Below are 21,499 nucleotides of genomic sequence, written 5' to 3'. Positions count from 1 at the left end.
AAGTTAACCGGTTTTGTTTTACTCTCAATAAAACAGAGGTGATGGTGACAAGGTTTATAAGTTGCAGAAACTGGCTGGCTGCGCTAGTAAATGTTTTTTGACCAAAAAGCTGTTGGGCCCGTGACGTCGGACTTAACAACCGAATAGATTTAGAATGGAATGTCAAAAAAGTTAATGTAGGTGTAATGGCCAGGTGTCCCAATACTTTTATCCATATAGTGTATATGAAGAAGTTGATAAGCCATCCCAGAGGCAGATATTTCCAGAAAGTTCTGTTTCCGACACGTTGAGTGAATATGAATACAGTTCAATGTTGTTTCTTGTTTGTATAGAGAACAAGTATTTTGCTGTCCTTATCTTAATATGCCTTTTTGTGAAGTGATTTATTAACACTTTTAGCAAAATGTACCTAATTTCATCAGCCAGACTGTTCATAATTAAGAGTGCCTGTCTCAGAGTGCCGAATATCCATTTTACCAAATTACATAACTCGCGCTGAAGGACTTTTAAAAATGGAAACATCACCAAAAAAAAAAAAGAACTGTCTAATTGTGTTTGTTGTGATCTGTGAACGTTACTGACACAAAGCCCTTAAGGCAAGATGTCATACCTGAGGAGGAACAGCCGTGGTAGTTGGAGGGGGTGGCACGACAGCGGGGTGGTTAGGTGGGCGAGCAGGGTCGAGGTCACCATGGTTACAGTCGTCCCTGTCAAGTGTCGGCAGTAGTATTGCTGGTGATGCAGGGGGGTGGGGGGTGGGGTGTTGTGGGTGTAACTGGGTTGCTGTCAACGCGACAGTGTTTGTGTCGAGCCAAGGTCACTGCGAGGAAGCATAGTTCCAACAACAAAAGCAGGGGACGCAGCCGACTCTCACGACTGGACTCTGATGTCAGCGTATTGTGTTTTGCGGCCTATAAATAGAATCTTGACAAAACCTGAATAGTGTAGCCAAGGTAACTCATGGCTGATGGTAAGCTTTTGAGAGAGAGAGAGAGAGAGAGAGAGAGAGAGAGAGAGAGAGAGAGAGAGTGGAACTTCAGGCGAAGGCAAACAGAGAAGATGGAGTGGTGTGTGTCCAGTTAAATTTAGGAATGCCAAGGATGATAATATGTATGGAAATGAAGATGGATGCCCTATTTGTGATTTGTTTGTGTGTGTCTGCATGTGTGTGTCTGCATGTGTGTGTGTGTGTGTGTGTGTGTCTGCATGTGTGTGTCTGCATGTGTGTGTGTGTGTGTGTGTGTGTGTGTGTGTGTGTGTGTGTGTGTGTGTGTGAGGGCGATGGAGCCTGACTGATTCTTTTGGATGAATTTGTTGTGGCCACTGAGGAGATGGAGCACCAGTGGAGCATATGCGCTTAAACTCCGAGCCGTCCCTGGACATCGCAAGACCGCTCCGCCTCCCATTCTATTTCATGCTCTGCTTGGTGTCGAGAGATGGGGCCTGCATCTGTGTGTGTGTTTGTGTGTGTGTGTATCTGTCTACATTCACTTAAGAGGTGTGCTGTATATCTGTGTATGTGGAGCTCATTTATATGGTGTGAGTGTGTGAGTGATTGATTGAATGATCAGAGTGATTGATTAAAGTGATTGAGTGAGTGAGTGAGTGAGTGAGTGAGTGTGTGTGTGTGTATGGTGTGTGAGTTAGTGAGTGTGTGTGTGTATCTCTGTGTCACTGTGCTCTGCTCATGCGTTAATGTGCGTATGTTTGCGTGCATTGTTGTCCTCATGTTTTGACATCTTGGTACGCCTCTGCTAATTGACACCAGCATGTCAAGCGAGCGGACTCTCAGTGTTCCTTTTGTTTGCGCTTTGTGTCAGTCAGGTACCATTGTCACAGCTCCCACGATGAGCTCTTCACGGACTATGCAGTGCACTCTGCATTCAACTCGGAACATAATGCTCTTCAGGAAGATACACACACACACACACATACACACACACACACACAGACACACACACACACACACACACACATACACATACATATATACACTGTATAAAGTTAAATAATGTTGTTGACTGAGAAACAAAAACTGTCATTTTCTAAAAGCATCCTTAATTTACAGTATTGGTTCAATCATGTCTAAATCATTTGCACAGTCCTATGTACGTATGCTTAAAAGAAATGGACAGGGTGGGAGCGTGGTAGAGGTTTCTGAAAGATATAATAAATGCTCTACGCTTTTTATTGGTGTGGTGACGAGCTCAGATTTATAAATGGCTCTTTGGGAGTTATATTAAGAACCAGGTGCTCAGATGATCATTTTGTAGAACAGGCACGGTGAAACATCTCTCAGCCTTTCATTGCACATGTTAGACAGCTTCATTAACACCAGAGCTAAGATTATCAGCAGACTTAATAATTCTGTCACAAGGTTAAATTTGCTTAATGACGTCAGCTACAGCCTTGGAAAAGTGAGAGAGCAATTTGTGCCATAGACCGGTACTGGTGTTCTAGGAACATTAGGAGCTGAGAATGTTGTCTAACCTTCCCCCCCTCCCGCACACACACACACAGAGTGTTTTTTCTCAAAAAAAGTGTTTCTATTTCCATCTCTTTTTTTGGATTCTCAGAAGTGCAGCTTTATCTTAGGAGTGTAGAGTCTTCTCATCTACAGTGCATACTCCATATTCCTTCATCAATACTCTTAGAACGTAGTAATCAACTTCAATGATGTGCCCCGTTGGGGTCATTTGTGTGTGTGTTTTTGTGTGTGTGTGTGTGTGTGTGTGTGTGTGGGGGGGGGGGGGTTGGTTGAGAAAGTTCCAGAATCATGGGAATATCAATACCTCACAGCGACTCGTATTGGCAGGGTGTGTGTGTGAGGTGCAATGATGTGTAGAAGGTGCGGGCTCACAGCATTACCAATCAATAGCCACAAACTGCCCTTGGGGGGAAAAAAAGCCAAGCTCTTCTCAACCTGAGGCGAAGAGTAGTGGTGTTTTTTTTTCCCCTGACATGGCACAGACTGGCACTGACACTTTTCCACCAATCTGCCGCCTCTCCATTCCCCTCTTTCATGCTCAGTGTCATCCTAAAGAGCACTGTCATCTCTGTAAAAATGTCGTACAAAGTGACAAACCCACTCCAGCTCTTCCTCTCTCCCTTTATTCTTCCTGTTGACTCTAATCTCTGATCCATTGCTTCATGTCTCTTTGTCCCTCTTTTGCTGTCTTTATTAATTTGCCCATCCATCCATCCATCCATCCATCCATCCATCTCTGTCTCACAACCACATCCATCCATCCATCCATCCACATATTCTTCCATTTGCCCATTCATCCATCCATCCTCACACCCACCCATTTCACTTCAGCATTATATGTTACATTATTTCACATCTCGGATTCTGTCTCTCTCCTTCAGCAGTACAAGCCATCTGAGGTGACACCAAACACCCTTGACTCCTCCTGATGGCGGGGAGGGGTGGGGGTGACAGTGGGCAGTGTGTGTGTGTGTGTGTGTGTTTGTGTGGGTGGGTGGAGGAGATTATAGCACAGGAGCTGAGAGGCGCAGGCGCCCAGGCGGGTGTTTAAAATGCAACAGTGGAAGATGGGAGCCCACCGGCGGGGCCTGGAAATGGAGCGGGCAGCCAAATTGGAATGCCAGTCTCAATTCCCCTCACTCCGCCAATGAGTCCAAACCGCCTGCCGTCAGGCCTCCACTCCTCACGACCCGCACAAAATAAATAAATAACTAGACAAAAAATTAGGAGGGGGCTGGGAACAGTGTCTGCAGTTTATGATTTGGATTTAGATCCCACCTGCCCTCCACCTCCCACTCTCCCCGTTTTATGAAGGACATCAAACGCAGCGCTGTTGTGCCTGTGGATCAAATACGAGGAAGAAAGTTTGTGAAATGTTTTAATGCTCCTGTACCCCCCGCATTTCGTGTGAGGCTTTTGGTCAGGAGTAATGACGTGTTTTTTCTTACCTTTTTTTTTTTTGCTTGTCTTGTTTTTCACTCCAAGTGGAAAAGGTGAAGCACCAAAAAGGAGGAAAACACAGACTATCTACAGTTTTTCTCAGTCGCTTTGGTGCTTTTCTCACATCACTATTAACATTTGCACAGCAGTTAGTGCAATTCTCAAAACAATTAGTGCAAACTGCAAAACCTAGTGGATGACCTGCAAAAGCACGTCGTCACTTGCTCAAAATGGATAGTCCATTCCTCAAAAGCAGGTATTCATGTCAATGAAACTGTCAGTGTCATCAAAATGAGAAGTCTTGACACCATCGTTTATGAACAAGATAGTCAAATGGCTTTGTCATGTTTTCATTATGACAGTTCTCTCAGTGTTTTCCAATGCAAAAAAAGGTCAGAACTCGGTGACACTACCTGAACATGCTCAAGACAGCACTATACAGTACTTGTACAGCCATTTGAAAACTACAGTAAAGTTACACATTGCTGTAGTTAGGTGAGTAAGTGAGTACAAGACACTGAATACGTACATTTTTACTGTATGCTCTTTGCAATTCTACAGCATTGTGACAGAATTTGATAACTAGTTCAACAATTCTGTATGTAATGACTCAAGCAATGAAATGAAGACTATTAGTTTTATTGGGAACGACTATTCAGCATTCATAAGTATAGTTCATTTTGACTGACATGACATAAGCAAATGATAATGTTAAAAAACAGCAGAGAATTGTATGAAAGCAACTGATACATGTCCAAAAGTATTTGCAATTTGTTCAGAGGAAGGAGAAATTGCTACTATGATGTGCACAAATGACTAAATGTTGTGGAGGTTGAACTACTAGTTATGAGAATTTCAATTCTGATCTGAAAAAAGCACCAAAGCGACTGAGAAAAACTGTAAGTAGATTAAAGATCCAGTCCTTTGAGGTTGTTGGTGTTTTTGTGAGACAGAGATAGAGAGAGGAAAGATGAGAGGAAGATAGAGGGGGAGAAAAACTAGAAACATATTTATGGCTATATGTTAGCCTGGCTAGCGCCACCACTTCTCAATGAGACGTGGTCTGGGAACCAAACGTTAATTTTCTCGTATTTGAAAAAAATGCCCAGATCTGTTTATTGGGTGCCACAGATGTCTATCAAATGCGTCTGTGCATAGCTCATCATCGTCTTGCTTTCCCCCCTGTTCTGTGATTGGTTCCCTATCTCAGGCGAAAATTTGCTCCATGGTCTCCAGGCTGCCTTAGCAGCGTGAATCAAATCGTGCGCAAGGCAGCATGGGAAGACCCAGGCTAGCTATATGTAACCCATAAAAGTTTGCTTTTGTAGGCTTGGAAAACAATGTCTGACATAGCTCTGTGCTTTCTTAAGAATTAATGAAAACCCAAAGAAAAGATCATTCTAGATAGATAGATAGATAGATAGATAGATAGATAGATAGATAGATAGATAGATAGCCTTTATTGTCATTGTACAGTTGACTGTGCAATAAAATGTATGTTGCTACATCTGATAAAGTGCATTCAGGGTAAAAACAATACAATAAAACACAGCTAAATGAACAAGAACTAAAACATTTTAGACAAGGACAGTAAAAAGGTGTCATAATAAATAAATAATTTAAGAATACAGTATGGCACTTGGACAGGAGAGACAGTCTATTGCACATGAGAGGGTATTGCACTTGGTTATAGATGTTATTTCTAGGAAAGTATTGCACATACTGTCAGAGACATGTGCTCTAGTTTTTTATAGGTTCTTACTGTAAGTTCTTATAGTTTGTGTCATTTTTCCCCCATACTCTTTTGTTGACATGTATGCTGATGAATGGAGTTGTGACCTTGGCCATAGTTTTCAGATTATTGCAGAATGCAATAGCACACTCCATTTCCTGGTTCCTGGAAATACATTAAATAGTCTTCATGGATCTATGCACTTTCATCTGTACTCCTGAATACTCTCATGTCTCAACGGACCCATTTAATGTCACCACACACTAGTCTTAAAAGAGTCCATCCACGCTTTGAACTGATGTCCACAAACATGTGTATGTTCTTCTTTCACATTGTAGTACTGCAAACTAGATAAATAAGATTTTACGGTCACAGTCAACACTGAAACAAAACTATAATAGTATATAATAATTTGACTGCAATGGTGTGTCGAAGGTGTGGGCTTACAGCATTACCTATGCAGGAGAGAAATACTCTCAGTCTATAGTAATTGCTTGTCTGGCAATCGCTTGTGTGCAATTTAGAGTGTAATTTGATTTGTATTTGAGCTTGTTGAGCTCAAATATTCACAAAACTGAAACTGAATCGTGGACCACATCTTTAATAGCCTCTCAAAACTTGCTGGCCTTAGATTTGGCTAAGCAAGACACATGGTCTGCATGTGGAATTCAATTACCCGTGACCACCTGTTAGCGCTGTCATTCTTGCCCTCTTTGAAGCCTCATCACGACAATGTCCCGGAGAGATATTGTACCACACACACACTCACACTCTCATACACACACACACACACACACACACACACACACACACACACACACACACACACACACACACACTCATGCTTATTTTTCACCTTGCCCACTCTGCACACTTCCGCAGGAACACAGCTCGCCCTGCAAACCTTACAAGGTTTATTAACAATGTTTACAACCAGAGATATCAGTTTCCTGCTTCCTCTTGCCTTCGGGTGCATGTCCTCCTGTTTATCTTTGGTCAAGATTTGTCTCTCTCTCTCTCCCTCTCTCCCTCTCTCTCTCTCTGTCAAACATTTCCTTGTGTCATAGGTCAGTATGTGTATATATAACACCAAGTCAGAAAAAGTTGGGACATTGTATAAAATGCAAATGAAAACAGAATGTGATATTCTACAAATCTTGTAAACCCATATTTAGCTGCAAAAAGGTCATAGACAACATTTTAACACATGTTGAAAATGACAAATTTTACTATTTCATTGAAAAAAAAATATATATTTTGAATTTAATGCCAGCAACATGTCTCAAAAAATCGGAAATCAGCCCTGTAGTAGGCCTAAGACAATCAAAATGTGTAATTCTTTTTTGCTGGGTGTGTGGGTGTGCGTGGGCATCTGTGTGTGCGTTTGTGTGTGCACGTATGTGTTCGGAAAAGACTTTCTCTTCCCCCACCGGCTGCTCTTCCAGTCTCATGAATCACACCTGATTCTGTTAATCAAGGCGCTGATGAGCCCGTGAGAGGTGGAATCAGGTTTGTTAAATTAGGCCGGGAACATCACACCGCTCTCCACCCCCAGGGATGCCTGCCCAGCGTCTTGCTCCACACGCTCACACCAGCCGCCCCGAGCCCACACCTGCTGCTCCTGCTTATCTAATCAGGGCCTTTGCATCAGAAGGAATCATCTAGGCTACATTTTCTGAAGAATGTCCTTTACTCACGCCCCAACCCCATCTCCTCCTAGCCCTTCACACCCCCCCCTGGGGAGAACTCATCTAGAACCGGAACTCATCTAGAACCGGAACTATAGTCCATCGGGGTCGAAGAAGCCCCACCTGGTTAGAGATCAAGCAGTTAAGTTCTGCTTACTGCATGGGTGCAGTCTACTGTAGAGAAATAAAATGGTGATATTTTCAAATGAGGACACTGTTGGTGGCCTCCTTCTTCACCTGAAAGTAACTTTGCAACACACACACACACACAATGCCATGGGTTCAACACCCAGGCAGGGAACTTACGGATGAAAAAGTATGATCTTCACTGTGCTGTTAGTTGTGCTAGATAAAAGTGTCTGTTGAATGAATAATTTTAAATATAATGGATGAATTTCAAAAGGAATAAAGTGTCTACCAAATGAATACATTTACATTTAATGTAAATGTATGCACTCCAAAATGTATTACCAAGCAGTGCTTAAATGGGTACAGGAAAGTGAATACTGGTATTTCTCAATCACATATTCTCTGACATTGTGGCATCTCTCTCTCTCTCTCTCTCTCACTCTCTCTCCATAGGTGTCTTTCTTCCTGTTCATTGTGTTTGTGGCATACACCATGCTGCCCTTCTCCATGCGGGAAGCGGTCATCGCCAGCGTGCTGACCTCCACCTCCCACACGCTGGTGCTCAGCGTCTGCCTCTCCTCGGCCACAGACAACCTGGAGCCGCTCGTCTGGCAGGTGGGTCAAGAGGGAGACAGAGGGACGGATGCGGGGAAAAGAGAGAGATGAAGAGAGAGTTAGAGAGATGGAGGGAGGGGTAGATGGAGAGAGAGTTAGAGAGATGGAGGGAGGGGTAGATAGAGAGAGAGTTAGAGAGATGGAGGGAGGGGTAGATGGAGAGAGAGGTAGAGAGAGATGGAGGGAGGGAAAGAGGAAGAGAGAAAGGTAGAGAGAGATGGAGGGAGGGAGAGATGAAGAGAGAGAGGTAAAGAAGAATGGAGGGAGAGATGGAGAAAGATTACAAGGGAAGACTGGAAGGAGGGAGATAAAGGGGAAAGAAAGATGGAAAGAGAGGAGGATAGAGTAAGAGTGGGAGATGGGAGGAGAGGGTGAGAATGAGAGAGCGAGAGACATGCAGAGAAATACAAAGAGAAATGGAGACAAAGAAAGGGGGAGGAAGAAACAGAGGGAGAGGGAGAAAGAGGCAGAGAGAAAAAGGAGGATGGATATAGAGAAACACACAAGAGAAAGAGCTGAAGATCGAGAGAAAGAGACAACGAGATGTATAGAGAGAAGAATTGAAACAAAGAGAAATAGAAGAGAATAAAATTGAACAGATGGAAAGAATAGAGAACAAGAGACAAAGATGTGGTGTGAAAAAAGAAGAGAAGATGATAGAAAAGAATGAATCAAGGACAGCGAGATTGAGAGGGGTGAGAAAAAGAGAGTCTAAATAAGGTGGAGATGGGAGGAGAGAGTCGGTTCACAAGTGTCTCCTCCGATATGCATCTGTGCACTGGTGTCAGTAGCAGGCAGAAAATTGAAAGCAAAGGTGTATGGGGCTCCACAACACACACACACACACACACACACACACACACACACACACACACACACACACCTAATACGGGATTGATAAAGAAAAATCAGTGGAAAGATAGATTAGAGTGGATGAAAAATGATACTTGTTTAAACAGGGAACGATTTGTGTGTGTGTGTGTGTGTGTGTGTGTGTGTGTGTGTGTGAGATTGATTGGAGTTGTGGGGGAGGACACATAGACTGATGGGCCTGACGGAGTGGCCAGGTTGGGCCTCTTGCCCAGTGCTCCCCCATCTGCCAGGCCCCATGGCGCAGTGGTGGGGCTTTCCCTCTTTAACGACAGGTGCCCTGTGACGCAGAATACACAAGCAGCCCCAGAACCATCCAATCCCCCCTCCACTCCTCATACACACACACACACACACACACACACACACACCCTTGAGACTCTAGGAGACTGGCAGAGTTGGCATCGAAGTTCAGCTGACAGCCGGGTCTTCTGCTGCGGTCTCTCCTGCCAGGATTCTGCGTCAATCCCATCTCATAGCCAGTGCCACTAACACCGCTAGCTAGACTCTCCCCCAACCCACCTCACCAGCAACTCCTGGGCAACAGCAACCACTGCTGCCTTTCCACACACCAGCCTTTCTGTGTCAATCAGGTTCAAAGACACCTCTAATCAATCATCTGAACTAATTGCTTAATCCATTCATTGTGGTTCAGTGGATTTTAGATTCGAATTTACGCAGGTCTGCTTTGGTTTTGAAGACCCCGAGGCAGTAAATACTCTTCTAAATCTAAAGACTTGGCAAATGGCATATTTACTCCACATTGCTGTTCTCTATATACCAGGTTTGTATTTCGCACCAATCTATATTACAAGGTTCGGTGTTAAGGCACAGTATATCCACAAAACCCCATGATATATGATCCATTGATTTCTCTGTTTACATTGTTGTTGACATGCCATATCCCATTTTGAAGTCAAAGAGGGAAGTTTATAAAAAGTTCCATGTACTCCACTACGGATTTGCACGCAAAGCACGAGTATAGCTTTGAAAAGGTTATTGATGCTTAAAGGTCAACCTTACTCTTAGGGCCACTGGCAGTAAATTGAGGTACGCTTTTGCTCTGTGGAGCCGTGATGCGAAACCAAATATGAGGCAACAATCCCTGTGAATGGATTCCTCAATGCATCATTTACATTGTCTTAGTACTTCCCCATTCTTTCCCCCCCCCCCCCCCCCCCCTCTCTCACACACACTTTTTATTCTCTTGTGGAAAGCTTTAAGGTTTTAACCAACAGTTAATAGTTGAGTTGCTTTGTCATGTAGAAATAAAATATAATTCATGTTGTGTATCACCACCAAGGAATAGTCTTTAGTCTTAATTTGTCTGCTTCTAATTTTAGCATTTAATTTCAAACAAAATCATCAGCATTATGTTAACTTTGCTCTGAGGTATAGCTAGTGTGCACCACCAGCCGGATGATAAAAGACTCTGGAGAGCAGCATAAAATATGAATGACACATTTGCCTGTGAATATGCTTCATTGTATTGCAAATCAGAATGGGGGAGCTGCAATATTAACTCTTCTTTATTAAATCATTCACCTGTGTGCTTGCACCGGATGTGCATATACATTCTATATTATTATTTCCCCCCTGGGAAGGGAAGCATAGGGAACAAGTGTGTGTGTATGTGTGTGTGTGTGTGTGTGTTTGTGTGTGTGTGTGTGTGTGTGTGTGTGTGTGTTTGTGTTTGTGTTTGTGTTTGTGTGTGTGTGTGTGTGTGTGTGTGTGTGTGTGTGTGTGTGTGTGTGTGTGTGTGTGTGTGTCTGTATGTGTGTTTCTCTGTGTGTGTTTGTGTTTCTGAGTGTGTGTCTCTGTGTGTGTCTGTGTCTGTATGTGTGTTAGGGCTGTCAATCTTCTTCCATAACCCAATACGAATTTCATTCATTATCTTCAAATATTCAAATTATATTAAAATATTTAATGCTCAAATTTTGCCTATTATTAATATTTACAATGCATCTCTATACACTGTATAAACGGGCTTATGCATTGCCAATGCCACTATAAACGCTTTGAACAAAAGCTCAGTCTACAAATGATATCTGTGCAACTTGAGTGGTTTCAATTTCCAGACGCGCACACACACTGAATGAACGCCCATACCACTACCACGTTATTGAATGCCTCTATGTTTGATGACGCCAAATTAGCATGTATTTCCTGATTGGGGAAAAGTTTGCTTTCTTTTTGTCTATCGGCCCGCGATTCCATGAACCAGAGAAGTGACAAAAGCACCAGACATAGCCTAGAGAAGGGAGGCAAAAACCTAATTCTTGCCTGCTTTAGCTGTGTGGTTCCTCGTCCTTGGACTGTTTACCTACCTAGCTTGTCAGGGTGTATCGTTATCAAATGTGCACTCTGCAGATTACGACAGAGGCTAATTGTTATTTTTCCGAAAACGTTCCACACATCGCTGAAATGGTCAGGAGTGGTGATCTCCTTCACTCCATCGCTTCTGCCATATTTAGATTGTGCATTAGACATGACAAAAGCATTTCGTTTTCACATATTCACTAAAGGTAGCCAACACATGAAAAAAAAAACACCCCAAAAATTCAAAAAGTTCAATTTATATTCGACTTTAGAAATTCGTTCCAACAGCCCTAATGTGTATTTGTGTGTGTGTGTGTTTGAGACAGAGAGAAAGAGAGAGAGAGACAGAGGAAGAGACAGAGGCAATTTCCTTAACATTCTCTTTCAAGGTCCTCGGAGCCTGAACTGTGCACACCTGAATGAGATCGCAGGGATACGCATTTACCTTCATCTTGCATTGCTCGAGCACCACTTTATCATTCTGGGGCCACTCGCAGGGCTTTGTGTGACCTTAATTACGCTGTGCTCTTAAGACCTGCCCGCGCTGCTTTACAGTGTTTGTGCTCTGTTATGTTCTTTCACTGGCACTCCATAAGGAGGCTATTCATCGGCAGGGGCTGACTACATTGCCTTGAGCTTGATGACACCCCATCAACAAGCACACACACACACACACACACACACAACCACACATGCCCACAAATGAACAAAACGGACCCTAAAGTACACTGTTGCTTGGAGCAAAATATAGCTCCCTAATGGTCTCCTTGAGGCTTTTAAAGAATTAAGTTGTTTTTCCCTTCCTTTGGACGTCATCTGGACATACTGTAGGCCCCCCATCAGAATCCTTGTCGAAATTTGTCGAGTAAGAGAATGAGCAATCTGGTCTACGTCTGTCCTGCCCTTGCCCTCCTCCTGAACCAAAACCATGCTCCATTGCTCATGACTGAGCCGCTCATCTCTCTCTGAGTTGTCACCCCCCCCCCCCCCCCCCCGTTGTAATTAAAGCCTGCCTACTATAGCTGTGGGAAACCTGGCAGGACGCCGCACGTCATGCCGCCTCTTTCGGCAGGTGCGGAACGAGTAACAAACAGGTCGGCCATGGAGGTGAGCTTCGGGGGCCTGTGGTCGAGCGCAAAGACAAGATAAATAGCACCAATGCAAGGTTTGAATCGGAAAAGCAAACACTGCGTCTCTGTTAATAAACCTTCCCTTACGTAAAAATATGGGCTACATAAGAACATTTGCCATCTCTGTAAACCAAACACTGTTTGCAGATTGGGGTGGGTGGAGTGGGGGGGGGGGGGCTGATTTAAGTAAATGAATGGGCTGTTGACTTTGCGCCTTTAATGGTTGGAAAACAGCGCGTAATTGGCTCTTCTGGACGAGCGCCGTCTGGTAATAATGTCTGGGTGAATGATAGCGGAGGGGACTGAAGAGTAATTAAAACGACAGGTCTTTTTTCTCCTCCTCTTTCTTTCACTTCTGTTTTTCTTCTCAGGCTGAAGCAACAGTCAGAGCAAATCATAATGACCTTCTTTTTTTTCTTTTTTTCCTTTCTTCCTTTTTTTTGGGCTCACCATGACTTCTGTTGCCGTGCCAATTAGGCATAAGAGGAGGACTTGGCTTGTGATGTCCTCGTCGTACGGCGGGCCGGCGAATTCACGAGCGGCTGGCGTTGTGCTCCGGGCAAAGCAACGCATGTGTCATGTTCCTGTTTTGGGTTCCCCTGACATCTCATTTTATAGCCAAGGAAAGGAAGCGACCTTAATGGGGTTCAAAGCTCAGGAAGGATTACATAGAGCAAGTGAATCTTAAGCCCAGGGATTCTCGCCTCCCCAACCTTTGTACATTTCCTTTTGAAACTAACACAGTGTCCTTCTGTGACGTAAAACACATTCCATTCTTTAGATTCTAATTCTCATTTAGGGATCGATATGCCACGTGTTCTATTGAAGCATTTGTGACAGGTTTTGAGTAACTGTAGGTGAGTAGTTCCATCGACGCTGAATGAAACACTAAGACAAGGCCATGGATTTTATTTTTAAACACACTGAATTAGACAGGCTGACAAGCGCGGATGTAATGCCTGAGTGAATCTTACTGATGAACTGATCAAATTTCCCCTCATTTCATTGCTTAACCGCTGCGCTCGATATCCTCCCGACTCGCCCTTCTCAAGCAAAAGACATGCTGATTATGAATGATGAATTTGCAATAACAATCAAGAACCTCCACCCCCCCCCCCCCCCACCACCCAAAAAACTTTCATTTCTTTGAAAACTTCTTTGAAAACTCCTGAGTGGCAAGTTTATTATGGAGCGCTTGACATTCTCTGTGCTGTTATTTACAGTCGCTGAGAGGCCAGTAGGCATCCATCCAGTAGTCTATCTCTCCTGCTTATGATCACAACAGTGCTGAGTGCCCGAGGGGCAGATGAGTGCCCACCATTATGCCCAAACTCATTCCTCTCCCGTGCTCCAGGGCTGCTGACCCTGAGATCTAGATGACCGCTTACTTTCTGCATACATGTACGCTCCGATTTGCATGCTCTTGGAGTCATGCATTTCTAGAGACTGAATTTTGTTCTGAACTGGTCCTGAACTAGCTCTGATCTGGCTCTGATCTGGCCTCGATCTGGATCTGCATCTGGGCCTTTAGTGGTATGGTCTAGGCTGGCTCCTTGGTTTGTTCCCCATCCCCCATATCCCTTTCTGCGTGGACATGATTAGTGTTACACAGAATACACTGAACCCGATGGGCTATTCCGTCTGTGTTCTGACAGATCCTGGCCAACATCATCATCTTCATCTGCGGGAACCTGGCGGGAGCCTACCACAAACACCTGATGGACCTGGCCCTGCGGCAGACCTACCAGGACACCTGCAACTGCATCAAGTCCCCCATCAAGCTGGAGTTTGAGAAGCATCAGCAGGTACAGAACTCACAGGGCCTTTCCTCCAGGCTGGGCCCATCTGGCCATGTTTTGCAGTGATGGATAATCTTCACCACCTTCTGTAGGATATCAGCAACAGCATGTAGTCCCTGTAGAGAAATGCAGGTGTACTTGCATTCATTGGTATGTGTTGAGATGAGCTAGCAGGCAATAATATTGTAGATGCGTAGCATTTTTAGTGTTTTTTTAGTGGTTTTTTTAGTGCCACTGTATTTCAGTCTAATACATGCAGCCCGAAACAGAGTAGCAGAAGGTCCCTTGGGAGCTCTACTGTATGTTACAAAATTGGAGTCTCACTGTCTCATTTTGTGTATTTGTGTGTGTGTGTGTGTGGGGGGGGGGGGGGGGGGGGCTGATTAAGTAAAGGGCTACACTGCACTAGTGGGATTACAACTGTAGGCACTGTTGCTGGACACCTGGGACTATGGGGTTTGGGTAGGGGTGAATGGGAAGGGGGGGGGGGGCGCTCTGTAGTTTGGTGTGAGTGGGGGGTATGACTCATTCCTGCAGCTAAAAAGGAGACAGTGCTGTGCTGCTGGTGGTGGCGGGGTGTCTTTATATATCACCAGCAACACTCCTGGCTCCATAAAACCAAGGGCGGAGTGAGGCTGATTATCCAAAAATAGACTCCCTCCACCACCACCACCACCACCAACACACACACACACACACTCATTCTGTGGATGTGTGTGTGGTGGAGGTTAGGTGAGGATGGGGTGGAGGTGTGGTGTAATGGGTGGTGGTGGTGGGGGGGGAGGGCGTAATTTAGAAAAATCACCCCTCCTCGCTGCAAATGTGGCTGTCTGTGTTTTATGTGAAATATCTCCATCAAGCAGTGGGTGTGAGGGTGAAATATTACAGCACAGATGAAAGAGACGCCTGACTCGCTGAGGCATAGTGTCGCCAGGGTGTGTGTGTGTGTGTGTGTCTGGGATTTGTGTGTGTGTGTGTGTGTGTGTATCTTGAAGAGTGGGGTTATCACTCATCCCATGTGAAATATCATTCCGAAGAAATGTGCAGCCAAATTCCCCATTATTCTGCAAATGTCATTACAAATATTGTGTGTTTTACTCATAGCCAAACATAATTAGAAAGAAACCATAACACAGAAACCCCAGGTGTAGACACGCACGCACGCACGCACGCACGCACGCACACACACACACACAACATTCTCTCTCATTCTCTGAATATATATTTCTCTTCCCCTCTCTCTCGCAGGTAATTCTCACTGTAAATGCACCATATCTAACTAATCAGCGTCATTAAGTCTAACTGCGTTAGAGCTCCGACTCCATTGTGTCTACCCGCCTTCATTCAGCCGCCCTGCCCTCCACATCGCTTCACAATGGCTTTTCTGTCTGATTCGTCTGTGGCGCAGCCTCTTTACCTCCACTTCCATTCTTCCCTCCCCTCCACCCATTCTCCACTCGTCTGTGTATGTGTGTGTATGTGTGTGTGTGTGTGCGCGTGCGTGCATGTCTGCGTGCGTGCGTGCGTGTGTGTTTTCTTTTGGGCTGAGACCGTTTTGGTCATTTTCTGGAGATGGGATTAGGACAGCTCCTGATTCAGTATCATACCTCATGTTTATGCATAAACAACATTTCCATGGTGAGTGGGAAGGAGAAGCCGGCATCACTTACTACAATATCTACCACTAATTCGCCCATTCACTCTAAATGGAGCCATGCAGTATAACCATTGAGTCTGCCATTATATTATCTCAAAACAGGCCATCATTTCTCCTTATTGATCTGTTTACTATGACTACGTCTATTCACACTAGTTCTTATTGGTCATAGCTCTGCAGTTCTATTGTTATATATATACAATTGTACAGTTTGTAACTGAATAATAATATGTGTCGCTGTCAGTCACTGACAGGTGCTTTGCTCTCAGGTTCTGCATACCTAAAGTTAAAGGTGAAGTTACTCAACCTTTTTTGATCATTTTCTGTGTAAGGTCCAGTGGTGTAGTCTACTGTACGTGATACACAGGACTACGCAGTATACCCACTTAAAAAGCATCACCATCTCAGTACACCCACAACATAGGCAAGGATAGGTATTAACATTTGCTAACTAGACTACATCAAGGTCCAAGCTCTCCATCTGCTTGGACATCCTGGCTCTGTAATGTCCACCCAATCTGCCCTCCTACAAGCACTATTCACTTGCTTGCCCACTTTCTCTGCAGAGGAAGAAGGATACGTGAAAGCATGAATCAATGCTCGGAAATGGCAGCCGCTGCCCAACCCCCCCTCACTCTATCTCTCTCCACGATAGCAATATCTCAGAAGAGTGTTATTTAAAAGCATTTCCTGTGCACGAGTGCGTTACTTTTTAAATGGCAGGTAAAAAGTGCTTGAGTCAGATTGGGCAATTAACCTGTTTTTATCCCCCACTGCTCCCAGCCAGGAAGGAGACTGCACTGCGCTCCAACTCAGCTCATTTAGCTTTCATTTGCGGCTCACGGAGTAAAGGCCTAGGAAACGCAAAAATAAAGACGTTGCAGGATATCACACTTGACACAGCCCGAGACAGCCATTAGCAACCTGTGGACCTTGATAAGTCTACTTTAATAGGTGTATGATGTAGACTGTGTATGTTCGCCTTTTGAGAGAAGCCATTGTGAACATGTGTTTCTCAAATATGGCATTTGGATGTGGGATGTTATTATTACACTAATGGGTCGTAGGTTGTATAAGGATAATTCTGCCAGTGAAGACACTGCATACAGTGATCTTGAAGGTATCTTGTGTTTGCTTTGTCCAATAGGAGCGTCTGTTGCTGTCCTTGCTCCCTGCCCACATTGCCAGGGTGATGAAGGCGGAGATTATCCAGAGGCTTAAAGGTCCTAACTTTGGCCAGGCGGAGAACACTAACAATTTCCACAATCTCTATGTGCAGAGACACACCAATGTCAGGTGAGCGACTCCTGTAAAACACGATCAGATCTCACTCTCTTGCACCCAAGGAAATCATTAGCAGACAGTGGCTAATGTGCAGCATTTTCAATGAGAGGTGGGAAAATATATTGAGTATCAAAGCATCGCAATATTCTTGGCACAATATATCGTGGCACCAAGTATCGCAATATTTATTCTTTTAATATTATTATTAACTAGCCTGACGTAGTCATACTCAATTCTAGTCAGAATATGAGTCTGACACTGCTCCATTGGGATGTAATTATGGGGCGTGTTTCAACCGATACAGGGGGGGAATGCCTCTGCACTCAATTAGATAGACCTAACCAATCAGAGCAACGAAATAGCTTACCGTGAGGCGTAGGAAGAAAACACACAAACCATCCTTCTACTCCACAAATTCCTTAACATTGTTTTCTGGTCTTTTGTAAAAGTTAGTGCCGTCAACTCCTAGCCTACAACACTCATTAGCAAAATCTAAGAGATACGTAATAGGGTAGGCTATTAGGAAAAAACTGATAGTCTATATCCCCTCTGTTTTTAAAAATAATTCTGTTGAACACAGATATGCTACCAACATGTTAAACAGCTGGGAAAGGCTGTCGCAAATCCCTCGAACAGGTGGTCAATCAGAGATTTCAAACGAACGAGGGAACATGTCACAATGCAACAGCACTGTTTTCCCTTGATGAAAGTGAAACCACAAATTTTCCCACATCTCAACTTTGGCCAAAGTTTTCAGAAATAATCGTTTTCAGTGATAAAACCTCATTAAATAAAATGTATTTTCCATATGGGGGTCTTAAAAGCCATGTATACTTCTAGCCACAGCGTTTTTGTTTCAAACATAAGCCTAATCTAAGCGTGCTCAGATGACGTGATAGACCAGGCGCTATTGCTCACCTGTCCATCATCGTAAAGCCCGATTTGATTGGTCCGCCCGATCTGGGGCGAGCATACTTCCTCCACAATGGAGCAATGCCAGACCGAACTTCCCGAACTCAAATGTATTTAAAGTATATATACTCAAATGTATTTAAAGTATATATATATATATATATATATATATATATATATATATATATATATATATATATATATATATATATATATATATATATACTTTAAATTTCTTCACCGTTGTGTCAAACAGATTAATTTAACACAGGAGAAAGTGGACTAATTAAATATAGTTTATTACAACACAGATCTTTCGGTATCGACATAAGAGTGACATGACACTGTCATAAATGTGTCATAAACAAGTCATAAACATTTATGACATAATGCTTCTGTTATTAAGTGACATTCTGTTTTTGTCATAACAAGTTAGGCTTAGGGTTAGAGTTAGGGTTAGGGTTAGGATTAGGGTTAGAGTTTAGGATTAGGATTAGGATTAGGGTTAGGGTTCATGTGTCATGAGAGTGTCATGTGTTCATGACAGTGTCATATCACTATTATGTCGATACTGTCAAGTAAAGTGTTACCGATCTTTCTTACCCTGGGAATCCAGAGTTCTCGCGGAAGCATTTGCACAGTAAGAGACTCTGGCAATGAGTAATGATGCACGTAACTTTTGCCCCTTGCATCGCGGGGAATCAATCACATCTGTGTATCTGATATAGGCGGGCCAGAGGCGAGCTAAACAGATGACAGTCGTAGTGTTATCCAATTGCGTCAATGTCCGGAATCAGTCAGTTAACATTGGTCGTATAGTTATCCAATTGTGTGCAGTGAGATGTTCAAATGCATGCTTGGTGCCACCCCTTGAGTTGATGACCTCTTGGGCCATTACATTATTCGTGGCCAGACCCTTAATCTTTCAGATTTGGGTCTGGAATCTCCAGGCCATATCTTTCTGTTAATTTGTCTTAAATCATAAATCATCAGATTACATGAATACAGCTCACTTGACACACTCCAGTGAACTTTATGATAATGGAGAGTAGATTTGAGATTTGAGAACTGGCTGCATTAGCTTAAAGACCATGCACCATTGTTGTAATCATATATGGAGCCAAATATCACCCAATATTCAAAATCCCTCTGTTTGTTAAAAATGAAAATCCACCACATTTATCCTAATTTACAATATTCCACCAAATGGGACCATCGCTGCCATACATTGACTCCTCCTCAGATCCCATGTGAAACTCCTAATTAAACACAGCAGAGACAAAGAAACATTTAGGATAAACAAATTCACCACAGTCCGTTTCCATTACTGATCAGAGTTCTTCCAAAAAGGTAGTTTGAACAACCCTCCTGTCTCACAAAATTGTTATTTCAGACGCCTATCAAGATTTTTTCAGCTTCTCTCTTGGGGTCCAATATTTTTCTTGAACAAAGGACAGATTTCACGGAGGATACAGAGCTGAATAAATAAGAGGCTCTCATCAGACTGAAGGACAGTGAGTCCTTCTTGATTTTGAAGTAATACCTATCTGCTTCAAAGCTCTTCACTTGGGCGGTAATATCTTTTTCATCATGCTCAAAATGTGGCAGGGAGGGTGGAGAGGGAATAGGGGCGGAGTGACAACACGCTGCTCATTATAAAGGCCTGTTTTGGTGTGTGTGTGTGTGTGTGTGTGTGTGTGTGTGTGTGTGTGTGTGCGCACACTCTGTTTTGGTCTTTCAGGCTCAGATTGTTGTCTTCTGTGACCTCCATGGTAATGATGGCTCTCTTGAGTATCCTTCTATCCCTGAAGAAGAGCTTCAGCTCTGTAATTTACTTAGGATGTGATAAGTCTTGAAGCCAAGCGTAGGACAGTACAGGGTCCTTACATAGACATGATAAAGTCTTGGTAAGACTTTATAAGATGCCACAATAAATAGCAAACTAGTCATTACCTAACCCTTTGTTAATATTTGTAAATTATTACTAAAATATCTATTTGGCACAAGTTAATAGTTACACCATAGTTACTGTGTGAGGACTGCAATGAAATTGTGTTTGTAAAGATGTAAAGTGCATATTGGACATTGGGGAGGGATTATTGAGGGATTGGGGAGGTGGGTTGTGGCTTAGGCTGTGTAGAGATTGTGTGTGAGTGTTGGGGTGGTGGGTGTTTGGATTGTGGGGGCAATAAAGACAGAAAACTATTAACTTGTGCCAAATAGATATTTTAGTAACAATTTACAAATATTAACAAAGGGATAGGTAATGACTAGTTTGCTATTTATTTTGGCACCTTATTATAAAGTGTTACCAAAGTCTTTGTGTGTGTGTGCGTGTGTGTTTTTGTGAGTTGTGCTTGACAATGCCTTGCAGTCAGGTGGTTTCAAGGGTTTTTGAACATTCTAACAAAAGATTCTAAAATTTCAGGTTGAATTCAGTGAACACAGTGTGATGGTACATGCTAGTTAATGAGAGAGAGAGAGAGAGAGAGAGAGAGAGAGAGAGAGACAGAGACAGAGTGATCTCTGAGCTTGAGACATTTTTCACACATTGGAAATAATTAGCTTTATACATCTGGAAATGACAAAGTATCTTTGAGTATTTTTGAGGGTTTGACTAGGCTACCAATCATTTGACGATAAATGACACATCACCCAAGTGCATGGAACATTCACTAATATCTTTAAATATTACATAGCCAGCTGTCACCAAGCACTTGGAGAGCTTCTGCAATATTCCAGCTTTTTTCCAATATTGTCTTTTTTATCTCTCCTGTGTGTCTGTGGGTTTGTCTGGCCACAGCATTTTGTATGCGGATATAGTTGGCTTCACGCGTCTCGCCAGCGACTGTTCCCCTGGAGAACTCGTTCACATGCTCAACGAGCTCTTCGGCAAGTTTGACCAGATTGCAAAGGTACCACTGCACACTCTCTCCACTCTCCCTTATTCTTTATCAATGTCTCTCGAGATTTTTTTTTTATTAAAGTCGAATTTGATTTTGTATGTTTAAATTGTGTTTTCGGTTGTTTAAATGTCAGTGTCTACCACAGTATTGTCTGCGAAGAGTAAACCATAAAAAATGGGTGTCCTTTGCATGGTTTCCTCTCCTCTCCTTTAATTGAATTTCTGCACTTTTCCCCTTCCTCAAGTCTTTCATTGTCCTCATATTTCCAGATGTAAAACAACAACTAGCATGCTCGGTCAGTGAATCAGAGGATGGTGAAGTGAAATTATCGTCCTGACAATGTCCAGCCAGACAAATTATTGGCACGGGGTGATTTCAGTCCCTTTTTGTCCATTATCACCTTGCAACGTCAGTAGATGCTGTGAGGCGATGATTACTTTCATTGTCATATATTTGTATGAGTATTCACGGGTGATCGATTTCTTTCGATTTTATGTCAGAGAAAACTGGAGGTAGAGCTAGATCGATAA

General features: G+C 43.3%; 1 protein-coding gene across 3 annotated transcripts in view; it reads left to right on the top strand.

Moving 5' to 3' along the window:
• Nucleotides 1-21,499, top strand: part of adcy2b (adenylate cyclase 2b (brain)) — a 77,719-nt gene that overhangs the window by 25,369 nt on the left and 30,851 nt on the right. For all 3 annotated transcript variants that reach the window (XM_042075775.1, XM_042075777.1, XM_042075778.1), the window contains exons 5-8: nt 7,931-8,092; nt 14,067-14,216; nt 17,015-17,163; nt 20,867-20,978. In XM_042075775.1, the coding sequence (XP_041931709.1) occupies nt 7,931-8,092; nt 14,067-14,216; nt 17,015-17,163; nt 20,867-20,978 (573 nt within the window). The remainder of the gene's footprint in view (nt 1-7,930; nt 8,093-14,066; nt 14,217-17,014; nt 17,164-20,866; nt 20,979-21,499) is intronic.

Source organism: Alosa sapidissima, chromosome 21 (genome assembly GCF_018492685.1).
Source record: "Alosa sapidissima isolate fAloSap1 chromosome 21, fAloSap1.pri, whole genome shotgun sequence".
Classification (NCBI taxonomy): domain Eukaryota; kingdom Metazoa; phylum Chordata; class Actinopteri; order Clupeiformes; family Clupeidae; genus Alosa; species Alosa sapidissima.
Note: the sequence above shows the minus strand (reverse complement) of the source record. Positions and strands in the feature narration are given on the sequence as shown.